A 22,605-nucleotide genomic window follows, 5' to 3' on the forward strand; every position below is an offset into this window, starting at 1 on the left:
GCCCTAACCAAGCTAAGCAACTACAGCATATAAAGTAATACTAAAAAGTACTAACAGTTTACTTTATAGACCATGAAATCATAGATGAATAATCTCAGATACTGTTTATTCTAGTCCCCGACGTGACAACGTGATTTGGAAACAATGAATAATGCTATATTTATGTCTGAAACGCATGAATGATTTCCATATTAACTCTCGATGTTCTCATCTACTTTCATTCTCGTTATGTTCGCGTGGTTAGAAGGCGAGTTATTTTAGTTTTACGATATTCTGTAGTGTAGACAAATGGCATAAACCGTGATTAGATCACGTATCCGTGTCAGGGTTAATGTTTTATACACTTGAGTAAAGTTAAAATCGTGACAGACTCTTTGAGTTTAATGTTTTAATGATAATATGAAATATGCTGTTACCTATTCTGTTACATTTGCTATTTGCATGTGTTAGCGTTTTGAGAATACCTATACTTATTTATTATTAAAGTGTTTTCACTATTTTACATGTTTTATATATGTTTGTTGCTAACATATCACACTAAAATATAGCTTTTATATTTTTATGTTGTACACCTAGTCGCCTGCTATTTTATGTCTTTGATTATAGATATTAAGTGATAGCTCAATTCTGGTAATAAATTCTATTTTAAAAATAAGCACAATACCATAACAATATTATGAAATATGGACAAACAAAAAGAAGACAATTCGCAAGATTTGTTATCTGCCGCTCTAAGCCAGAGTGGGTTGATGAACTTTGAATCTCCCGTATTAAATCAACCCAATACTCAATTACAAAGCAACACTGTCAATTTCAAAGAATGTGAACTCCTAACCGCACTCAAAACTGAGCAGGTAACTATGACTTTTCTAAATGATCTCACTTGTGTTTAATTTCCTGACGTAAAGTTGCTGAAATCTTGTACGCTTACATAAAAGGTTTAATTTTAAGAATACATAAGTTTTTGATCATACCTGCCAACAAATATGCCCTCTACTTACTTTAAACGGTTATCCCAGCGAAAAGCTGAAAATAACTTTAATTAAGGAAATGGTGTATTATGCAGTCTTTTCCATTCACTTATAACATTTTTATAAACATTAAGTACAAATAACACCTCTCTTTTTAAAGTAGCATAACCTTTTGGTGTAATTTCATTAAATTATGCTATAGAACTACCTTATGCTGTCTCTTTTGTTGCGTTATTTTTCTCATACTATACAATAATAAATGAAACAAGTGCATGATTTTATCATATCCCTACATCACATGTGTTCAGAACAAAGCCCCAATCCCACCACATAATCCTCCACAAGTGAAGATGATCAGTTCCAACTCCATCCTCACTTCTTCATCTGCATCAATAGTCACACTTGCCCCACAAAACATCGTCCATCATAAAACTTTGCCAAATACTTCTGGGGCTAGAACAGTTACTAAGATCAATGGTCCTAAAATCATCAAAATTCCAGCTTTAAAAGCAGGTGTGTTGTACTTTAACGTTATTATATAGTTTTGACTTTTTCAAACTTCAGATATTCTGTTATTTGTAATTATTTATGAAATGTATATAGGCTATTGGTATTTGGTAATAATAAAGGCAAGACTGTGTATACAGTATTGAAATTATTTGTTCACCACTTTATCTTAAAGAAGGTGTTTCCCTTATGTTTTGGATTGCAGACAGCATTCTTTAAATACTTTCACATGTAACAGCAGCTAAAACCATAATTGTAAAACTATTTGTTTACACAGGCTCCATCATAAAAATCAACAAGTTCGGAAAAGCTGATATTATTCAACGAGTTAAAGGCAACGTGGTGCAGAATGGGTTAAACACATTAAACAAAGAATCCATAAACACAGATGGAGCCAAACAAGTCACGATAGCTAGCAGTTTACCAACCACTATAATCAGAAACACTGCATTGGACTCTAAACCACAATTGCCAAAAACTATATTTTTACCTGCAAAGGACAGTGCACATAGTAATGTAATATCAACGACAAGAGCGGGTACTCCGCCAATTTCTACGCTAAGAAATCCTCAAAAAACTGCGATAATATCATCCATCCCACCAAGCACTGTACGCTTGTCACGGTCCGCTAGTTTTAATGTTCCAATTCAACGGACGCAGCAAATCATTTCCACCCAAATTCCAGCCGTTCCTCAAACCAATAAAAGTCAAAGCAGCTGCAATTTGGGCAGTTTATTTGTTGAAACAGTTGAAAAGTCGGCAAGTTTTAACGCACCGCACTCCCCATTTTCCCTGGTTCTTCCTGAACCAAACACACAGACTACTTCTCAATCATTGTCTCATTTTTTTACGACCAACATCACATCTAGTGACGTCAGCAAATCACATTCCATCTACGCTGTGAGTTTTTGTTTTTTTTCTAGTTTCTACTATTATACCATGTTGCCTTGCAACTTATACAGTAGGGTTGGGGAAGACAGGACACCTTTAGCACATATTATCCAATTATCCTGATCGTGTTTTAAACAATTAATAACAGTCTATTGAAGTCGTGATACGGTTTTATAATTCTTTAAATGTTACTACCAAATGGGCACGAGAAAATGGAACCAAAAGGTATCCCATTCTCCCCCACCCTACTATATAAAATATAGGCCTATACCGTTTTTCAAAACTAATGCTCTGGCTAAAACTTATATATATGTACTAGATTTTATTAAAAACTAATTTTCCTCTACCATGTGGAGATAGTCCACCGGTAGCAGAAAATATGTTAAACAGGTCTTTATGCTTTCACAGTCACCCTCCTTACAAAGAAACATTCCACCTACAGTAGTCCCACCAACTATCCATATACCACAACCTACACCTGATACAGGTAACATGTTAGCAGGAAAAGGTCTTTTTTGCAACTGTTATACCCCCATTACCAACAGCTCACAAACCACTCAATATTCAATAAATATATTCCAGGGCAAGGTACTGTAAGGTTCTATGGGAAAGGTCTAGCTCTCAGAACATTGTCGATGCCAGCGGTAAATTAATCATAACTTATATATATATATATATATTATATACAGTTTTTTTAATTTATGTTACCATTTGATTTTGAGAGTTTAACTTTACCATTTTAAAGTCTGTTACCATTATTTTCTGTTACAATTTTTAAGATTTTTAACAAAGTAAATGCGTACAAACTTTGTATTTATTTAAACCATGTTTCGCTGTTTGGACTTTCTAATCATGCCCAAGCAAGCATTTAGCAATGTTACTTTCACCTATTTTAACAGTTATCCACTTTCATAGTTGTTTAATAATCAAACTGTTTAAATAAAGAGCTAAACAATGCAAAAACATCACAGCCATGTGCAATAATGATGTTGAAACAAGTCACTTTCATGTTTTCCTCACAGTTGAAACCTGGTGAAGAATTGGCAGCTGAAGAGGAGAGAGAGGAAGAAGCAGAGATGCAACACACTCACACTTATGCACTTTATATGCCAAGCAAATGTAAGCTCAACTTAAAACACAAATCTACCTTATATATATTTATGGTTATTAAATAAGAGGTACCCAGGTTGACAATGTACATTTTATCATATCAGTTTTACGAAAATAAATTTTACTTTATTAGTTGTCTATGCAAATTAGCAGAGCCAAAGTATGTCATATTATTGATCAATAAATTTAACAACTGAGTGTAAATACATCTGAACAGTCGCCCCAGGTTAAAAATCACTGATTAATAGTTTTTGTTTTTTACAAGTATTCAACTGAATGTTATTAATCAATATAGTTTAAAAACTCAGTGTAACTGCAATTTGACAAAGTCACTCCAGGTTAAAAACCCCTGCCCAATAGTTTATACAAGTATTGAACACATACAGCATAAGATATATCTTGTGTAGGGTTTAACAGTCAACTAAGCAATACAAGTATTGAACTGTGCATAAAATTTCACAAAAAAAATTATTGCAGTGAACATTGGTCACCCCCATCCAGACAGTGTGGTTGAAACGAGTTCATTATCCAGCATTATGCCCCCTGATATAAAGTACCAACTATCTATACCTCAATACACCATAGATCACTGTCTGTTGTCGGCACTGCAGTTGGAGTCAGTTGTTTATGCTTGTCAGAAGCATCAGATGTTTTTACCCAATGGAGAGCGCGCCGGTTATTTTATAGGTTTGTTTTAATGATTTATGATATTTGCTGTCTTTGTATATCACTTCATAACACCCTGCTGGTATAATAAGGGTGTAAATACATGGTCGAGTTATTTCTCATAAAACATATGTTACGCCCACACATAAAAAAACCCCTTCAGTGACTTATTTTTAGTCCTAAAATTATGCTTTGTTTTGATATTCTGTCATAATTCAAAAAAAAAAAATTTCTCTCTATATATATATATATTATATACAATAATATAATATGGGTGAGGTTCTAACAGCAAGGCTTGTCATGGTCCTGGTATTTACACATTCTGTCATAATATGTAACTGTGATCGTGCTAAATACCATTATATATATATATATATATATATATATCTATGAATACATATATATAATATATATATATGTTTTTACAGATATATTATACTATATACATTATATATGTGTTTGCAATTAATTTTTCAAAAACCAAAAATGTAATTAATTTCTTTTTTTTTGCTGTTTAATATGCTGTATATTGGTATCCACGTAAATATAGAAACAGATGGTTATACACATGGTTGAGGTGATAGTATTAAAATACAAATATTGACAATAAAGGGGATGGGCCAGGGGTGGGGAAAGGGAGGACTGTGGCTGGTGTCATCTATGAGAATTATTTGTTGGGAAGGAAACGAGCTTTATGGTGAGTTTCTTGAAAGTCTTATTTGTGATCGTGATATGGGGTGGGGGAAGATGGGACACCTTTTTATTCTATTTTTTTCTATTAGGTAGTAAACAAAGAAAATTCAAAGAATTATAAAACCGTATCCTCATAAATCCGATAGACCGTTGTTAATTGTTTAAAACCTGATCAGGATATTTAGATATAATGTGCTGAAAGTGTCCCATCTTCCTCCACCCTACTATATATACTATTTTCTCTGTCTATTGGTTTTAATTTGTATACTAAGTTTTAAGTAAGGTTTTTAAAATGATTGGCACTGGTGTGGTATCAAATAAATTTGGTGTACCGCAAAACTTTGCTTATTAAATATTATAAAGGTGTGGCGATCAAGGTGTGGTGTAAATTTGTAAGATTTAGTGTGCTTTATATAGCTTTAAAGAATTCAACTGTACTGTGATATAAGTAGAAAACTCGGTGAAATGTATTTGTATAGGAGTTTTATTTGATATCATTGTTTTTACTTTTTAGGTTTAGCGTTTCGAATGATCTTAAATATGATGCAGAGCGTGATTTGCGGGACATTGGTGCAAAAAATATTAAAGTTTATTCATTAAACAAGGTATAATGGTTTGATTTTGTATTTTTCAAGAACTGATTGTCAATATCATAAATAAATATTTTTTTAGATAGAAAATTATTTTTCGGAAAAACTATGTTTTGACTAGCAACAACATACGTTGTATTTTTATTGGGTTTGCTTCATGTACATTACACAGACGTTGTCTACAAATATGTATGTCCCAAACTATTTAATTTATTGTTAAGACCTGTTTATTGGAAATTGACTGTAATTTACTACTTTTTATTGAAAATTTTCTGTAATTTTTTTATTGTAAATTTTGTGTAAATTTTATTGGAAATTTTCTGTAATTTTTATTGAAAAATTTTCTATAATTTTATTGAAAATTTTCTTTTTATGAACAGTTTAAATATGGAAAAATCACTGCGAAAAACAACGGAGCCGCAAAGAAAGGCGTTATATTTGGAACTTATTCATCTCTTATTGGAGAAAGTCACCAACAAGGAAAATATGGGACCAGGTTGAAGCAGATTCTTAACTGGGTGGGAGAGGATTTCGATGGCGTGGTACGTTACTTGTTTCACTTATTATCTCATGTTGTATTGGTTGAATTAGGATAATAGGACAACCCAGGCTTCCAATCCCAGCTTACTGGTGTGCCTAGCTGTAAGACATCACAAATATAGAATAGAAATTGACTTACAGTTTGGGTTTCAAACTTTTAAATTTCATGTTAGATTTATGCTTTATAAGTTAGACAGGGCAGTTTTTTGGACGAATATTGTCTCTTTGGCTATATTTTTTTTTATGAATAAAACATTGTTTTGTGGCAAGTCTGCCTACCCTCCCACCCCAGGTGTGGTGCCTATAAGTGGCAGCCATTCCAACCACCTAATATATTTACAGTGGTTGTGTAGCTACTGTTGTGTTAACAATAAAGGAAATGTAAACAACACCTCAGTTGTGTTATGCTTTAATTGTGCGCACTTGCAACAGAACAACTGTTATTACTTTATCAAGTTGGAGTGTTTGCCTTTTTTCAATATCTTTTTATGTTGCTTAACTTTTTTGCCTTATTTCAACTTTGTATTTAATATCTTTTTATGTTGCTCAACTAAGTGATACTAATTAAAATAAGTAACTTATTTAAAATGTCTTCAGATTAAAATCAAACAGTATTCCTAGGTTTGTCACATCTTAACTTGTTAATCCGGCTTTTACTTATTAAAATTTTAATTTCAGATTATTTTTGACGAATGTCATAAAGCAAAAAACCTTGTACCATCTGGTTCTGGCAAATCAACTAAAACCGGACACACAGTTCTGCAGCTGCAAACCCATTTACCAAATGCCAGGTAACAAATGAATAGCTAGTAGGCTGTTATGTTCTGACTTCTGTGTTGAATGCTGCTATCATTGTGGGCGTATGTATCTTGGGTAGACTTTAACAGTCATTTCTTTAATGTAATGTTCACTGATGAGCTTTATGTTTCAGGTTTATAAAACCCCCCAAAATTTTTTTTCACATACTAATTCATATTTTGTAACTTGTAAGCTGCATGTGGTTTATAAAAAGTCTACATTTTTACAACTTTTATTGGCATACCAAACAATGATAAACTGCCATTCAACCATTCACACATTATTGCTAGTGTTATAAGTCACATATACATATAATTACAAGGCTTATATGTAACAACAGAGTTGTATATGCGAGTGCGACTGGTGCATCGGAGCCCAAGAACATGGCTTACATGTCAAGACTTGGTTTATGGGGAAGTGGAACTCCTTTCCCACAATTCACGGATTTTATTCAGGTAAAAAGTGCTTTTATTATCATTTTTTGTAATATGGGTCATATTTTTGTCATATTATAGTATATTTTACTTTTAGTAATATTTATTTAATGATTTAGTAAATTTTAGTGATATGTTATTAATAAATTAGTAATAATTTAGTAATAATTTAGTAATATTTTAGTAACATTTTAGTAATAAAAGTCTTATGGAGCTTTTCGAGCAGTTAAGTGTATTAAAAAAAACTGCCAGTAGAGATTATTGAGATTTATAACTTGCCTGACAGCTACAGCTTACATAAGGGTAATTATGTATTATTTAGAATTAATGCTAAAAACTACATTATACAATTCTGGTTAATGTTCTAGCATTACACTTGTCTCAAAATAGGTAAATTGCTTGATTTGAATCTATTTACCTTAATTAATGAAATTAAATCACAACGCCGATTGACGATTAAAAAATATCAACATTCTAGCTATTTGCGTGGTGTTTTAAATATAAATTAAATTTAAAAACATACAGGCTGTGGAGCGGCGCGGTGTCGGAGCCATGGAACTTGTAGCCATGGACATGAAGCTAAGAGGCAGCTACATTGCTCGTCAGCTCAGCTTTTATGGCGTTTCCTTTCGGATTGAGGAAGTTCCTTTAAACAATTCCTTCATCTCAATGTACAACAAAGCTGTGAAACTGGTGGGTGGCTCTATAACATATTATAGATAACAGACATTGTATATATTTTACAATGGGCCATGCTTGCTTCCTGTGCAGGTGTACTGTGTTTATTATTGCAGTTGCAGAGATATGCTTATTTATTAGTCTTTCTGGGTGACCTTCTTGTCAAGGTTCTGAGATTTAGGCCAGGTTTGGCCCATTCCCCCACGCCCAGAAAGCCCATTTAAGTCTTACACCGATCAGTATTAGTATCCCTGTTGATCGTTGAACCGGGAACGCTTTGGTTATGATGCAGGCGCCTAAACCATTGAGCCATGGCTCTGGACTTTATGCAGAGATAGTTTTTTTTGTAATCAAGTAAATAATTAAAGATATAAGCCATCTTACACAAGTTTAGGTTATTATGGGTAAGCTCTTACATACTAAAGAAATTACGACTACATTGAGTAGAACCTTATCCATGGTTAGTTTTTACCGGGTTTATAAAAAGCACTTTAGAAACCTATTAACCTATGTTTAGGAGTCTTTAGACCTGAGTTGGCTCATTACTTTAAAACCAAAAAAATAATTTATCCATAAACTTTTGTGAACAAATTTTAAATTTCTCCTTGAATTTTTCTTTAACAGTGGATGTTGGCCCGAGCTGCCTTCCAAGCAGCAGCAAGCATGATAGAAGCAGAATATCACATGAAGAAATCAATGTGGGCGCAATTCTGGTCGGCTCATCAGAGGTTCTTTAAATATCTGTGTTTATCTGCCAAGGTGAATTATTCTTTTAAATTGTTTAAGCATATTAATGACAATGTCGTTGTGTTCTGTTGACAAGTTTAGCTTAAATCTAAAAGGTTTGTTTTTCTTTTATGTTCCACTGAATTACAATTTAGTTGATTTCAGGTGAACATTTATATTTACATATATTATAATATTATATATATATTATATACATTATATTTTATAGGTTTATTTGTGCAGAATTATGCAATCGTATCCTAGTGACTTTACAGGAGGGTCCTTTACACTGCAGTACTATACATGTATTTTATGTGTTTTTTTTCAAACAAATTTATAGCCTGCACAAACAATAATATAAAAACCCGAAACACACAGGTTGACTACACAGTGTCGTTGGTCCGTGAAGCAGTGAAACACGGAAAATGTGTCGTCATTGGTTTACAGTCAACCGGTGAATCACGAACTCTTGATCAACTTGAGAAATGTAACGGAGAACTTGATGATTTTGTTTCAACTGCAAAGTAAGTTTATTTACAAATTGATGGTTCTTTACTATTATAGAAAACAATAGATGAAGGTGAACAGTTGGTCACTTAAAGTGTTGGCTGGCCCGGTTCGGTTGCAGGGCTAAATTAACCGGGAGTATTCGGGTCATTTGGTTGAGGCCACGTTGGAAGTTTGGCCCTGTAGCTTGGTCGTTATTTTTTCGCTTTACTTTTCAGATGCGCCTGATGGCCATGTGTAAAAATGGGTTGTGGTGGTTAGCTTGTAGCCTCCTTTCTCTTTAAAAACAACACAAAAAGTGCTTTTAATTTTATGTTGTTCGGATCTGGTCGTTTAGCTTTTTGTTTCTGAAGTTTGTTAGTGGTCATTTACACTTTCTAATGTCTCTATAATATCTCTTGAACATAGGCAGGTAATGCAGGCCTACCATGGTTTTTCTGTATTACATTTACCAGTAAACATTACAACCAATAAAATGCACTTTATTCCAAAAGGTACATTCCTCTATCCCTTCCTCCCCTTTTATTTAGAAAAGTTTTGTGGCTTGTTCTTTTAAACATACTTGCCATATAGTGAACTTTAATGTTATTTCATGTTTGGAGAACCAACAATATTCAATCTACATTTGGTTAAGCTATACATGTAATTGAATATAACCTCAGGCAGCATGTAGTCCTGTGTTAAATTAAATTAAATAAATAAAGATTGAGCATTACTCAATTCAAGGAAATTTGCTATTGATCGGCTAAGTTTATTTACACAACAAAGGGTTCAATAATTATCATTCATATTCATTTCTTAAGTCCACGCATGGTTGCAGTTGTTCATTTGATCTGTGGTTCTGAAACATACAACATATTGCCCACAGTTTATCTAATTTTAACATAAACAAGACATATTGAAGCTTACTAAAGCAGTGTGATACACTAAATTTATATCAATGGGTCATATGGATTTTTTAAGCAATAATAAACCTGTATTGAATAAATCAAATCATAATTATTTGGGGATAAACCTATTTATATCATTACATTTTTATCTTAAGTATAACCAACTGTGCATATTAAAAAAAATCTTTTAAAATAATTCTAGTATTTGGGCGGCCATAGAAGCAACTGTTTGGAACTTTAGATATTCGCCACTGCATTTGGCGCAACAATAAAAAATATGTCTTTACACAAATAAATGTTTTTGTCAATTTGCACAAATCTCCGGAACTAGACTTATTTTAATAATTTTAAATTTCTTCGACAGGGCTGTGTTTGAGACATTGATTGAAAATCATTTCCCTGCTCCAGATAGAAAACGGGTAACTGCTGTTTTAGGACGAGATTTTTATAAGAAAGAAGAACCTGCTGCTGTTGCTGCTGAGAAAAAAGCTGTGAAACGAAAACGAGTCAATGGTTTTGTAAGTACCTGTGTTGGATAAACCAAAGTCATGGGGATAATCTATATTGGGAGAACTTAAGGTTTTTAATAATGATGTACAATGGTTATAACTGAACTGCTTCTTAAAATATGGTATTGGGGGGGAATATGGCTCACATTAGGCACATTATATCCAAATATCCTGTTTTTAAACAATTAAAAACCAACAACGGTCTGTCATGAGGATACGGTTTATAATTCTTTGAATGTTTTTTGTTTACTACCAAATGGGATGAGAAAATGGAATAAAATGGTCTTCCATCTTCCCCCACCCTACTATATAACATAATATCAATTATTATTGTTTGTTTGTTTTATTAATGTGGTTGATTTTTAGTTATTTATTTTAAGCTTCCTTATCAGTCAAACTCCTCAAAACGACATCGAGGATCAAATTCATCGGATGCAGCATCTTCCAGTGAGTCTGATGATGATCTCCTTTCAGCAAGCGATGAGGATGATCTTCCAACATCCTCCAGTGATGAAGACATTCATAAAATTTTCGGGGAGCCATCGGACAGTGAAGGTTCTAAAATTGATTTTTTTGCAATGTATATATATATTAAAAATATTTATTTTGAAATCTTGTGCCTGTTATTAATGTATTATTTTAAAAAATTAGGCAATATTTACAATTTAAAATTTAATTTTTAAAAAATCAGATCAAACTTTAAACGTCTAAAGTGAAATTTTCTCTTTTTTTTTTTTTAAGTAGCATTTTTATAGGTTCCTACAATGTAAAACCACCAGTTGCTGGTTGATTTAATAAAGCTTAAATTCATTTAATTCAAAACGCAACTGCATAGCTCGTTAGTAACCTACATGAAAAAAACAGATAAAAGTAATGGAAGACAAACTAAATGCACCCACCAACTTAACTACAGTAAACACCAGCTTTAACTGTGGGAAACTTACACAAGGAAACTGAGTAAAGTTGTCTTTCCTACCTACTAAAGTTAAAAATGCACAAGAAAAATATTAATCTGTCTTAAAATGTTTAGATTGGGAAAAAAGTGAAAGAAAACGAAACAAAAACGAACACAAACTTAAAAATAAATCAAAACACAACAACAACAACGGTGTAAAGCATGAAGATGGTGATCATTCAAGCACGAATCATGTGACTAAATCAACCAATGAGAAGAAAGAAGATGCATCAGTTGTTTTAAAATCCCTTGATTCTGTCTCAGGTATTCATAGTTTTAACAGCGTCTGCCATTTACAACGTAAAAGTTAGGAAACCTAGTACATCAATCAATGTTTAATTGGGATTAAGCACACCAGTATAGCAGCCAAATACAATTTTGTGCCTTATTTCCAAAAAATAGGATTTTTACATTATATCCTGCACTTATGTATTTATCCAGTATAGTCACAAGTAAAATTTTAGTTTGTTTGATTTCATTTTTTTCTTTGTTGGTATGGCCGAGCATGACATAGTGCCTGATATATTATTAATACAGAGCTTTTTTTCACTATTTTTTATTTATTTCTAAAGCTAAAAATAAGTTTAATTCAACCATACATTAAAAAACATTGCCCTATAATTTTACACCCAATTTATTTATTTCTTAAACTAAAAACAAGTTAAATTTTTAACCATATGGTAAAAACCTTGCACTATAGTTTGTAACCTAATGTTTTTTAAAATTTTTTTTACTGGCCAAGCAACACAAAAAAACAAAAAACTTAATGGTGCATTTTTTCCAGGTACACTCATTTCATCGTTACCAGGTATGGGACCAATAGAACAAGCTCAAGCATTGAAGAGTGAATTGCTTGAGAAGCTGGAAACACTGGGAAGTTGTTTGCCCAACAATATGTTGGATGAGCTTATTGATTCACTTGGGGGGCCAGAGAATGTTGCAGAGGTTGGTCACTGTTTGAATATTACTATTTTTGTATGGAAACTTTTTCGATTTTTGTATGGTAACTATTATGCGCAGAAGTACTTGCATATTTACTCACAGAAACAAAGTTAGCAGACATATCGTCATAGGTGTGTTATCTGCTATAGGAGGTTGGTGGTTACTCACATTATGCAAGTAAACAAAATATGGTAGAAGGACTGTTTCACTTTTAACAGGCTAATCTTTTTTGTAAGCTAACTCAACATTGATACGCGCATGAACCGATGACTATGCAATATAACGCTGTTAGCGAATTACCAAATGAGGACTTTATGGGCATCGTTATTCGCATAAACATTTCACCTTGCAGAGAGGGTATAAGTGTGTTTCCTACAAAAAAGAAAAATTGTCGTAATAACAAATAATGCAAAACATTATGCAATGGTATAAAATTGAGAAGAGTAATAGGTCAACTTCGGTTAAAATCCATCTCCCATGATATGCCTCACAGTAGGTCTATTTAGAATAGAAAGGGCCAAATCTAACCAATATTTCAGGTCTTTTTCAAGTGCCCATAGATATTTTTGACGCCTGTTTGCCAGAATATGTAGTCTGCTAGCTTCAACACTTCGAGCTTATAATAACCATTCATGAAACTTACAAACCAGATTTTACCAGCATAAAGAAATAATTATATAAACCAACCATCCACCACAGATGACTGGTCGTAAAGGTCGAGTTATCGCAACTGATGAAGGAAATGTTGAATACCAAACAAGAGCTGAGAGCGATGTGCCAGTGGAATTACTTAATATGACTGAAAAACAGGTGTCGTAACGTATATGATATGCTTATTTTTAATTGTTGTTTTGTAACATTTGTTAAATTTTAACCACATAAAATGTCTTTAACAAATATTTAACATCGCTTATACTTTTATCGAAAAAATTAGTATATTACTGATTCTTATGTACATAAGCGGCAAACTTTAGTGAACAAAGATAAGGCAATGATAGATAGGAAACAAAAATTTTGCTGTTAATAAAACTAAATGTAATGTTTATTGAATAATTTTAGTTTGTTTTTTTTTTTGTCTTCCGGCCACCCTAGATTTCACCTATTTTCTTTATCTTAAACGTAATCTGTGATCTTCTTTCTCCAGAGGTTCATGGATGGTGAGAAGAACATCGCGATCATCAGTGAAGCAGCAAGCTCCGGGATCTCCCTCCAAGCTGACAAGCGAGCTCGTAACCAACGGCGACGACTTCACATCACGCTCGAGTTGCCATGGAGTGCAGATCGGGCAATTCAACAATTTGGTGAATTTTACTTTTTCAAACAAAATTTTTATTTTATTTGCAATGTTGGAATTTAAAAAAAAAAATTTCTAATAAATTTTTAGAATTTAAAAAAAAACATTGTGATTAATAAAATACACATTAAATGTCCAATATTTCATATTTCCAGGCCGAACACATCGTTCGAACCAGGTAAACGCCCCCGAATACGTGTTCGTTATCACCGAGCTTGCTGGCGAACACAGATTCGCTTCAGTGGTCGCAAAACGACTTGAAAGTTTGGTAAGTTCATTCAACCATACAATGATAGTGAGACTGTTAATGCTATTTTTATGAACAAATGATAATTTTCTTTTTGGTGATTATTTTTGATCATGGTTCAGGTAATTTTTGAGAATTTTTAGTCATGTTTAATTTTTTTTTGTTTTCTTTTGAAGGGCTAATTTCTATACTTGCATAATCAAATAATCAATGCACTATCCCTCGTTCCCTTGTAACCTCTTCATAGTTACTGTTTCATCATTTCTGTCACTGTATAATGTATAGTGGTGTGGGGGAAGATGGGACACCTTTTTATTCTATTTTCTTTTTCCATTACGTAGTAAACAAAGAACATTTAAAGAATTATTAAACCATATCTTCCCAACTCCCATAGACCGTTGTTAATTGTTTAAAACTCGATCAGGATATTTGGATGTTATGTGCTGAGGTGTCCCATCTTTCCCCACCCTATTATACATTCTACAAACCTAGCCAGCTTTTTTCATTACTGAACTTAGTATTAACTATTAACACCCCCTGACCTTTATTTATTACCCACAAATTATGTTTAACCACAACTCTTACCCATGTGTCATTATCCACCCATGTTTTATTTTTAGGGGGCTCTCACCCATGGAGACAGACGAGCTACTGAATCTCGGGATTTCAGCAAATACAACTACGATAATAAATATGGAAGGAAAGCACTGGAACTTGTTCTTAAATCAATAGCTGGATATGAAATGCCAATCGTACCACCACCTAAGAACTATAAAGGAAACTTCTTTAAAGGTAGAAATTTTTATATAAATAATACAACCTTAGAAACACTGTTTACAAAGCATGGCACAAAAAATATTATATTTTTAACATATTTTGTCTATCTAGTCAATGAATTGCTTGTTTTAAGAACACCTATATCTGTATGTTATGTAGTAGTAGCTTTAGTCTGCTTAAAAGAACTTAGTGTGGGTTAATTTTCATCATAAAAACATTCTTTCGAGTTTTTTAGTACATTAACTTTGTACTAAAAACATGGATACATTTTTTAACCGGAAATATTTTTAAAACGATTGACGGACACTGCTGGACAATTAAGGAAATTTAGAAAGTATAAAAATCTGTGTGTTCGTAATTCTAATATGTTTTATCTAGTAAAAAAATTTCAATTTATTTAAGACATGGAGCAAGCATTACAAGGTGTTGGTCTCATTATGCATGAACCTGGTCAAGTGCATTATCAACTAGATAAAGGTAACATCATACAAGTACATGTGCTGTTTTATTTTTCCCTTTTTTTTGAAAAAACATCCTCTAAATTTGTCTAAAACAAACAAGTCATTGCTGTTTTCCCTAAAAAATTCCTGTGTCACCTTATGCTGGTTATGATCAGGTTTTATAGAATCCTATAGAAATTTATAGAAATTTATAGAAGTTTTATAGAAAGTGGTTCCAGCTTTTTGTACCAGGATTCTGAAAATGTTTATACGCTAGCAGTTTAAATTCCACCAAGAAGGAAGTACATGGTTGTAATATTTTTGAGGTCACATTGCTTATTGCAAGATTTTGTCATAGGCTATCACAAAGAAAAAGGTTCCGTATTAAAATTAGCTTTTCAGTAGGTTAAGTAGTTTTTTTTAGTAGTACATAACTTACTTTGATGAGCAGCAAAAATGTCACGAATACTGGCATTGGTTTGTAGACCACTGATCAAATTTACTCCACCACCCCAAGCCTTACACAGTAATAGTTATCCTCTGTATGTAATATCTTCCATAGATTACAACAACATCTTTAAATTCATGAACCGTATGTTGGGAATGGAGGTTGAACATCAGAACGGATTATTTCTGTTCTTCACTCAAACTTTAAATGCAATTGTACAAGATGCAAAAAGATCTGGACAATTTGATCAGGGCATTGTTGGTAAGTTGTACTATTTTTACAAACGTTTATGATTTTTTGGTTATATGTAAAATTGTTAGAAACTATTTTTACAAACCAAACGAATTTGTGTTTTCACTGGTTTTAATTTTTTTAAGCCTTTTGAACATTTAAGTTTTTTTCATAGAATTGGGTTATGTTTAAAATGATGTAAAATTAGCTGTGAAAACTATGTGATCTCAATAAAACTGTAATACCTTAATGTGTGCTTTGTGTGATATGGGCAATGGCTGTTTTTGTTTACCTAAGTTTCATTTATACAAAAAACATTACTTTATCCTGGCTTATTTGCCAGAATGTTTTAGTCATAAAAGAAAGAAATAAAAAAACTTGTTAAAAACTCCACATTCCAACTTTTTCACAGATCTTGGAGCCGAGAACCAAATCGTTGAAGTCTTGAAGACCAAAGAGTTCCCGATAATGTGTGGTGGTCGTGTCTCGCTTCAATCCGTGCAAATAGAACGTGGTATATCGTGGGTGGATGCGTTGCGTATATTCGAAGATGGCTCGATTGGAAGCAGCAGTGGTTTCTATGTAACTTTAACTGTGAGTTTTTAATGTTTTTGTTGTTTTTTTTTAACTGCAGCAAGCTAAAAGGGTTGTATTCTAGCTGTCATTGCTAATAATATGTTATAAAGTGCTAAAAAAATCTTGTAAATACTCTCATTTGTATCTTTAAAACATTATTTCCGTTACCTAACTTTAATTTGATAAAAAAAATAAACTTAAGTTTTTTGATCAATAAAGAAAAAAATATGTTTTACCTTGTTTAACCCTTTTTAAAAGCTTACAATCAAACTACATTTAAAGTTCTGTTTCTAAATAAACTGTATATAAACAAAACATCCCACAGCAAAGAAATGGAAAGCACATGGTCATTTTGATCATTGAATCAACGTCTCAGCGCCATCGAGGGCCGGCGACTTTCGTTGTGTATCGTCCTAACACAGGGAAGCAAGTACGCAAGGAGACATTGGAGGATTTAAAGAAGAAATACAAGCGAGTTGAAAGCGATGAAGCAGAAGTTTGGTGGTGTAAACATCACGAGGCTTCATTAGATCAATGCAGTCACAGATTTTGGTGAAACCATTTGACCATTTTTTTTAGTCCGTTTCTTTTCAAATTCTTTCAAAATGTTTTAAAATACTGGTTTTTGCTGTTTATGCACTTCTCATTTTTATGCTTTTTTCATTTTCTAAAAAAAATGGTATGTTTTTCTTTTTAAAAATTACTCTCGATTGTTTAAACATTTTTAAAATACTAGCTCATGCTATATTATTCACTTTTTATTTTGTATGCATTTTTTTTTTCCGAAAAAAGTCTAATCAATTTAGTTTTAATTTATATCATCAACTTCCCATATAGGCAAGGCTCTTGTAGCAAAGGCAACAGTTTGTGTCACATTGGTAAACGGCGTCGTATGTACCACGTTCTAGCAGGATCAGTACTCGCTGTGTGGCGTACAGTAGAAGAAGTTCTTTTAATGGAAGGGGGGTCTAAATATAAAATGCAAGTTGTAAGGTTGAAAACTCAAGAAGGAAATCGTATTGTTGGTGAGTCTAACTTAATAATGATAGTAAGCAAATAATAAGATGCAAAAATATTACTTTCTGCGTTTTTTCGAATATATATATAGTAGGGTAAGGGGTAATTGGGGCACCTTTTTATTCTATTTTCTCCTCCTATTTGGTAGTAAACAAAAACATTCAAAGAATTATAAAACGGTATCCTCAACTACTCTCACAGACAGTTGATAATTGTTTAAAACACAATCAGGATATTTTAATTTTGTGCTAAAGTTGTCCCGTCTTCCCCCACCCTACTATATCAATTTTGTTTATACTATATTGAACTATTTTTGTTGGCATTTAGTATTAGTTAATAGGCCAACTTAAGCCTCAATTCATTGGCAGATCTCACTTGTATGGAATTTCCTAATATTTGCCGTTTTAAAAAATCGTATAAACATATTTCTTTTTTTATCTCAGGTGTTCTTATTCCTACCATTTGCGTCACTAGCCTAATGGCTGCACTCAATCGTGAAGCTGAGTCTATACCAATATCAAATAACGTGGTACAAAACTTCCCGCAGCAGTTAAACGAATTTTCAAGCGACGATTCAGATGATTATGAGGACGTTGAACCTGATGAAATGTTGTCTAGCGTACTTGCTCCTAAAAGCAATGTAGTTTGGCAACTGTGACCTAAACATCTTTTTTTGTCACAATTGGTATAAATCACTTTTCAACAGTCTTAAGAATTTTGAAGCAACTTGCAGTTTTGAGTTAAATTTACTTGAGGTTTATATTGGAGATTGTTGCTCGGACGATTTTACCTTTTTTTCAAAGTTCCGCTGCCATTTTCGCTTTGTTTTCTTTAATTTTGAGCAAACCTATATTGTTTAGGTTGTAGTGCATATGGGGACTCCCACATCGCCACAAGCCTTTTCTGTTTGTTTAATTCGAGTTTTTTTTTGATTAACCGTTTCTTTGACGGTACTAAGTGTGTCTGGTGTTACGGTGGTGGACCTTCACGGAAGTAAGTGCCTGGTCGTTTATGAGCGGTTTATTTAGACCACACATTGATCCTCGCATACCTTGCGTGTTAGTCTGATATTTGCGCACAAATCTGCTGAAGAAATTGTCAAATCCACTGTTGAGCATTACGCTACTTTTAGGTGTTGATTCGCCTGAATAAACCAGATACTGTCTGGTTTAACTTGAGGAAACTTTTTATCAAGTAAGCCTGTTAAAGTAATAGAATAAATATTGAGTTCGCATCATAAACCAAGCGTACCCGTTTTGATGCTGCTAAATTTTGAAAGTAGGTTATTTGTTCTTGGTTCGCAGGGGTCTGTAATAGATTGTCAAAATCATCAGCCATCCTGAAAAAAGCAATTACTTGCTGTGCATGGTAAAGAAGGTAAATAAGTTAATGTTATTTCAATGCACATTTATTTTGTGCATTAAAATAACATTATGTACTTTTCCAATGAATACGACTCTGGAATATATAGTAGGGTGGGAAAATAGGACACTTTTTATACTATTTCCCTGTCCCATTTGGTAGTAAACAAAGAATTATAAAACCGTATCCTTGTAACTCCCATAGAACGGTGTTAATTGTTTAAAACACAATTGCGTTATTTGGATATTAAGTGCTAAATGTGTTCCATCTTTCCCCACAGAACTACACATCAGGAATACCGCATATAAAAAATATAAGTTGACAGATATGAACTTTATTTTTAAGACTTATTTTGTCCACGTATACTGCACAGCGAATATATTTTGTGAGATATATACATGCGGCTGTTTTCGGAAAACTCTAGTTTGGATGAGTTTTCTAACTAATGATAAAGAGTTTTACACATCAACATTCAATGCTTTGGTTTCATCTGAATGATTCGACTTCAGATGATTTGTTTGTTGAAGTTTTATCCCGACTTTTTCACCAACGTCATCAGTTTCGTAATTTATCCCATCTTTTCCACATCTCGTTTTTCGTGAAGGAACTCCGAAGCGAAAAAAGTGACGTACGCTTTTCGGGAAACATTTGTTGTCAAGAATTGGGACAAATACGTCAGGATTAGATTTTCTTGGGTCGTTTGCGCCTTTAAAGACATCAACAATTATCAGGCTACACTTACAACAAATTTTAATAACCACAGAATACCTGTAATAATAGACACCAACAGTCCAACTATTATTGTAATAATGGAACCAATTGAATAGTAATACAAGAATGTTATCCCGTATAAGCCAAAGTATTCCATAGGCCTAAAAAGTTCAAAGAGTTATTATATCATCTCGTATATAATGAGCAGCCGGTAATCTTATCTCACTCGTGCTCCGAATAAGTTGCTGTCGAGTTTTTAAGAAGGTTTGTTGTCGTGAAACCTTGTGTTAAATTCCAATGCTCATTATTGGTGGTGAGGTTTGTATTCTCGCAGCCATCGGTAAGAACAGGTAGCACACCATCTGTAGCTGGATCCCTTCCATAAACCAACCCTCCAACTGCAATCCAACAGGTGAATGCTGCACCGATGAATTGACCCACAAGTACACCCTACAATTAATGCTACAGTTATAGTTGACACACCATGACAGTTAAGAAATCCATAGTCATACCAAGCCTGTACACCAAGGAAATATCAAGCCCAGAATAAATGCACCGAGAATTGGACCACTGCAAGTCCCACGAACTACAAACACTAAAGAAGTAACTGTGTTGGACGACAATGAGCATAAATATGCCATTGATATCACTATAACTCCCAAAATTAAACCTGAATTAAAGAAAATATTTAAATACCAAATCCTATGAACTGTTTCAAAATTATACCTGTAATCTTGCTTACAAATAATTGCGACTTCCCTGAGAGCGATGGTTTGATTGGAAGAATGAAATCTTCTAGAATCATTGCTGACGCTGAGTTTATTCCAGACGACACTGTGCTAAAATTAAAGATGAATCTACGTTTATCCTAAATAACATTTTTGTCATACTTACCTAAGCGTTCCGCTGTATACACCTGCCACAAACAAACCAGCCATGCCTGGAAGTGAATTGAAAATATCCACAGCCATGAAAGGTATCAGCTGATCAGGTTTGCTGATTTGGCCGCTTGATAATGGATCGCAGTGCTCGTAGTAAGCATATGCTGCTGCTCCACAACCGACCGCTATCAAAGTTATTAGGATTTTCGGAAAGTTGCTCACGATCATTGCTCTGAAATAAAACACGTTACAACTCTGCTAAATATAGGATTGTTTTTTTAAGTGAGTTTATGGACGAATGAATGAATAATATGAATATAATTAGCCTTGTTCTCGCGTGAAAACAAGAACTGTTCTAACACAGTTGTTCTGTTTCATACACCCTGTGGTGGCTTTCGAGTTACCACCTATGTAACTTTGTGGATGATTATTTTTCTATGGCCGACAATTTAGAAAACTCATTAGAGACCACTAAGTTTGGAATAATTGCCGTTGTGTGTCTTGCCCAAAGTTAGTACATACCAAGCTAAACATATTGTAAATCATTTTTTTAATTGTCCTGTGCTTATATAATCGCCACCATTTTGGATTTCAAGGCATAGCACTTTACCATTGCTGTATTTCGTCTAGATATTGCGATTTTTAAAGAACCAAGCACTTCTCCGCGTAAAAACAGCCTTTATATCTATATATCTGCAGTGGGTAAACTAGGATTCCTTGTTCTTTCAATTATGTTTAAAAGTCATCTTTGTGTTTTTCGAATGTCAATTCCAGATAATAAGCAACTTCTTTGTACCGACCTATGCATTTCTTGCACAGTAGTCTACCTACTCAAATTTTGAAGTTTGCATCGAATTTCATTTAATGGGATTGTTGCATCAGCAGTATCGGTTTGTGAAATTGTAGTCTTGCAAGCGAGCATAGAGCAGTATCCCATTGGGCCGTTTTTGTCGGTCGGTTTAGTTGTAAAAACAGAGTCGTTATATAAAGATGTTTATAAACAGACTCTTTAAAAAAATGATCATGTTTCAAACTTACAACAAGATAATCAGCTATGTTTTCACCCAAAGCATTATATTGCGTTTCCTACACTGTGTCCACTTTTTCACCCAAGCGCCGGATAAATATCTTTACACTCCTATACTAAAACACAGTCAAAATACTAATTTACTTCACATAAACTCCCAGATTTAATTTTATAAAACGAGGTTTATAATATAATAATTCATATTTAAAATGTTAAAAAAATTATTTCTGTATTTTCTGACTTTATATTGCTTAAACGCACCAAATAAACACACGCCGACAATGCATTTGTATGAGCGATTCACGCTCGTGAAATCAGAAATGGCGGACACAATCGATGTTTCCTAGCGTTACGTTGTCTTGCCCAATAGCACATCCCACAACGTTTGAGGCATTTCTCCAGGTTAGAGCATAGCGCGCTAACCACGGCGCCACACAATCAATAAAACACATTCAAACAAATTCTTACATGCGTGCGGACTTGATTGACTTGCATGACATTAATCTCTGTACACTCGGTTGCGAACAAGCTAATGGATAAAAAGCGTGTGTGAATGATCCAATAACTAGAGACCAGAAGGATTGTCGCAACTTTGGATCCAAGTTTAAACTAGAATATAAAGAACGGATGAGAACATACATTAAGTATCCCATCTTACCCCACCCTATTATATATACAAACTCACTCAAAAATATTGTTTCTTTCACCCCGTTCCAGTGCTGCCGCAATTTCACTAAATCCACCAACCACCAGTGTTGCCTTAATCATAAAAGCCAACCCACCAAAGAACATTATACCAGATTGTAAAGTGTCCGTCCAAACGATAGCTTTTAATCCGCCCTGGAAATATGTTATATTATTATAACATACCGTATCGATAGTTTATTCACACGAATCTGACAACTCACACAAACTGTATAAATGATGCAGATCACACTTGTAAGGATGATAGCAACATGCGTGCTTATTGGCGTCACTGCACTCAGTGCTAATGATGGAAGATAAACTGTTATTCCCATATACAGAATCTGTTGTGGACAAAACGTATAGCTTTAAAGGCATGAATAAATGAATGAATGTAACTTACTTTATCCTTGCGTGGCTGGAAAACGACAGTCGTTATCACACGGTTTTAACACCTAGTGCCAGCTTACGAGTTACCATGCATGTTTTTGTGGGTGAATATT

The 22,605-nt window shown here is 33.5% G+C and overlaps 2 protein-coding genes across 3 annotated transcripts in view; one reads left to right on the top strand and one right to left on the bottom strand.

The window, feature by feature from the left end:
* The first annotated feature begins 568 nt into the window (after positions 1-568).
* Positions 569-18,612, top strand: LOC100185568 (protein strawberry notch homolog 1). 2 transcript variants are annotated; one of them, XM_018811629.2, is made up of 29 exons: positions 569-854; positions 1,280-1,484; positions 1,756-2,378; positions 2,778-2,856; positions 2,952-3,013; positions 3,392-3,488; positions 3,957-4,166; positions 4,758-4,842; positions 5,353-5,443; positions 5,809-5,970; positions 6,647-6,759; positions 7,107-7,221; positions 7,726-7,893; positions 8,503-8,637; positions 8,983-9,128; positions 10,366-10,519; positions 10,891-11,065; positions 11,541-11,729; positions 12,250-12,410; positions 13,107-13,217; positions 13,552-13,708; positions 13,857-13,969; positions 14,569-14,740; positions 15,128-15,202; positions 15,728-15,874; positions 16,257-16,438; positions 16,746-16,972; positions 17,258-17,445; positions 17,881-18,612. In XM_018811629.2, the coding sequence occupies exons 1-29, from the start codon at positions 684-686 to the stop codon at positions 18,093-18,095; spliced, it is 4,728 nt and encodes a 1,575-aa protein (XP_018667174.1). In that variant the 5' UTR covers positions 569-683; the 3' UTR covers positions 18,096-18,612. The 2 variants fall into 2 exon arrangements, with proteins under 2 accessions (XP_018667174.1, XP_002127283.2); XM_002127247.5 differs by having other exon boundaries at positions 10,903-11,065; positions 17,881-18,197.
* A 501-nt stretch (positions 18,613-19,113) lies between these two features.
* LOC100175377 (sodium/iodide cotransporter-like) overlaps positions 19,114-22,605 on the bottom strand; it is a 4,371-nt gene continuing 879 nt past the window's right edge. The window contains exons 5-13 of the mRNA XM_009860127.3: positions 22,327-22,446; positions 22,104-22,258; positions 21,887-22,027; positions 20,405-20,623; positions 20,237-20,349; positions 20,023-20,180; positions 19,737-19,960; positions 19,568-19,671; positions 19,114-19,505 (exon numbers count right to left, since the gene is read on the bottom strand). Coding sequence (XP_009858429.1) covers positions 19,258-19,505; positions 19,568-19,671; positions 19,737-19,960; positions 20,023-20,180; positions 20,237-20,349; positions 20,405-20,623; positions 21,887-22,027; positions 22,104-22,258; positions 22,327-22,446 — 1,482 coding nt within the window. The 3' untranslated portion in view covers positions 19,114-19,257. The remainder of the gene's footprint in view (positions 19,506-19,567; positions 19,672-19,736; positions 19,961-20,022; positions 20,181-20,236; positions 20,350-20,404; positions 20,624-21,886; positions 22,028-22,103; positions 22,259-22,326; positions 22,447-22,605) is intronic.

This window comes from Ciona intestinalis, chromosome 4 (assembly GCF_000224145.3).
Source record: "Ciona intestinalis chromosome 4, KH, whole genome shotgun sequence".
Classification (NCBI taxonomy): Eukaryota; Metazoa; Chordata; class Ascidiacea; order Phlebobranchia; family Cionidae; genus Ciona; species Ciona intestinalis.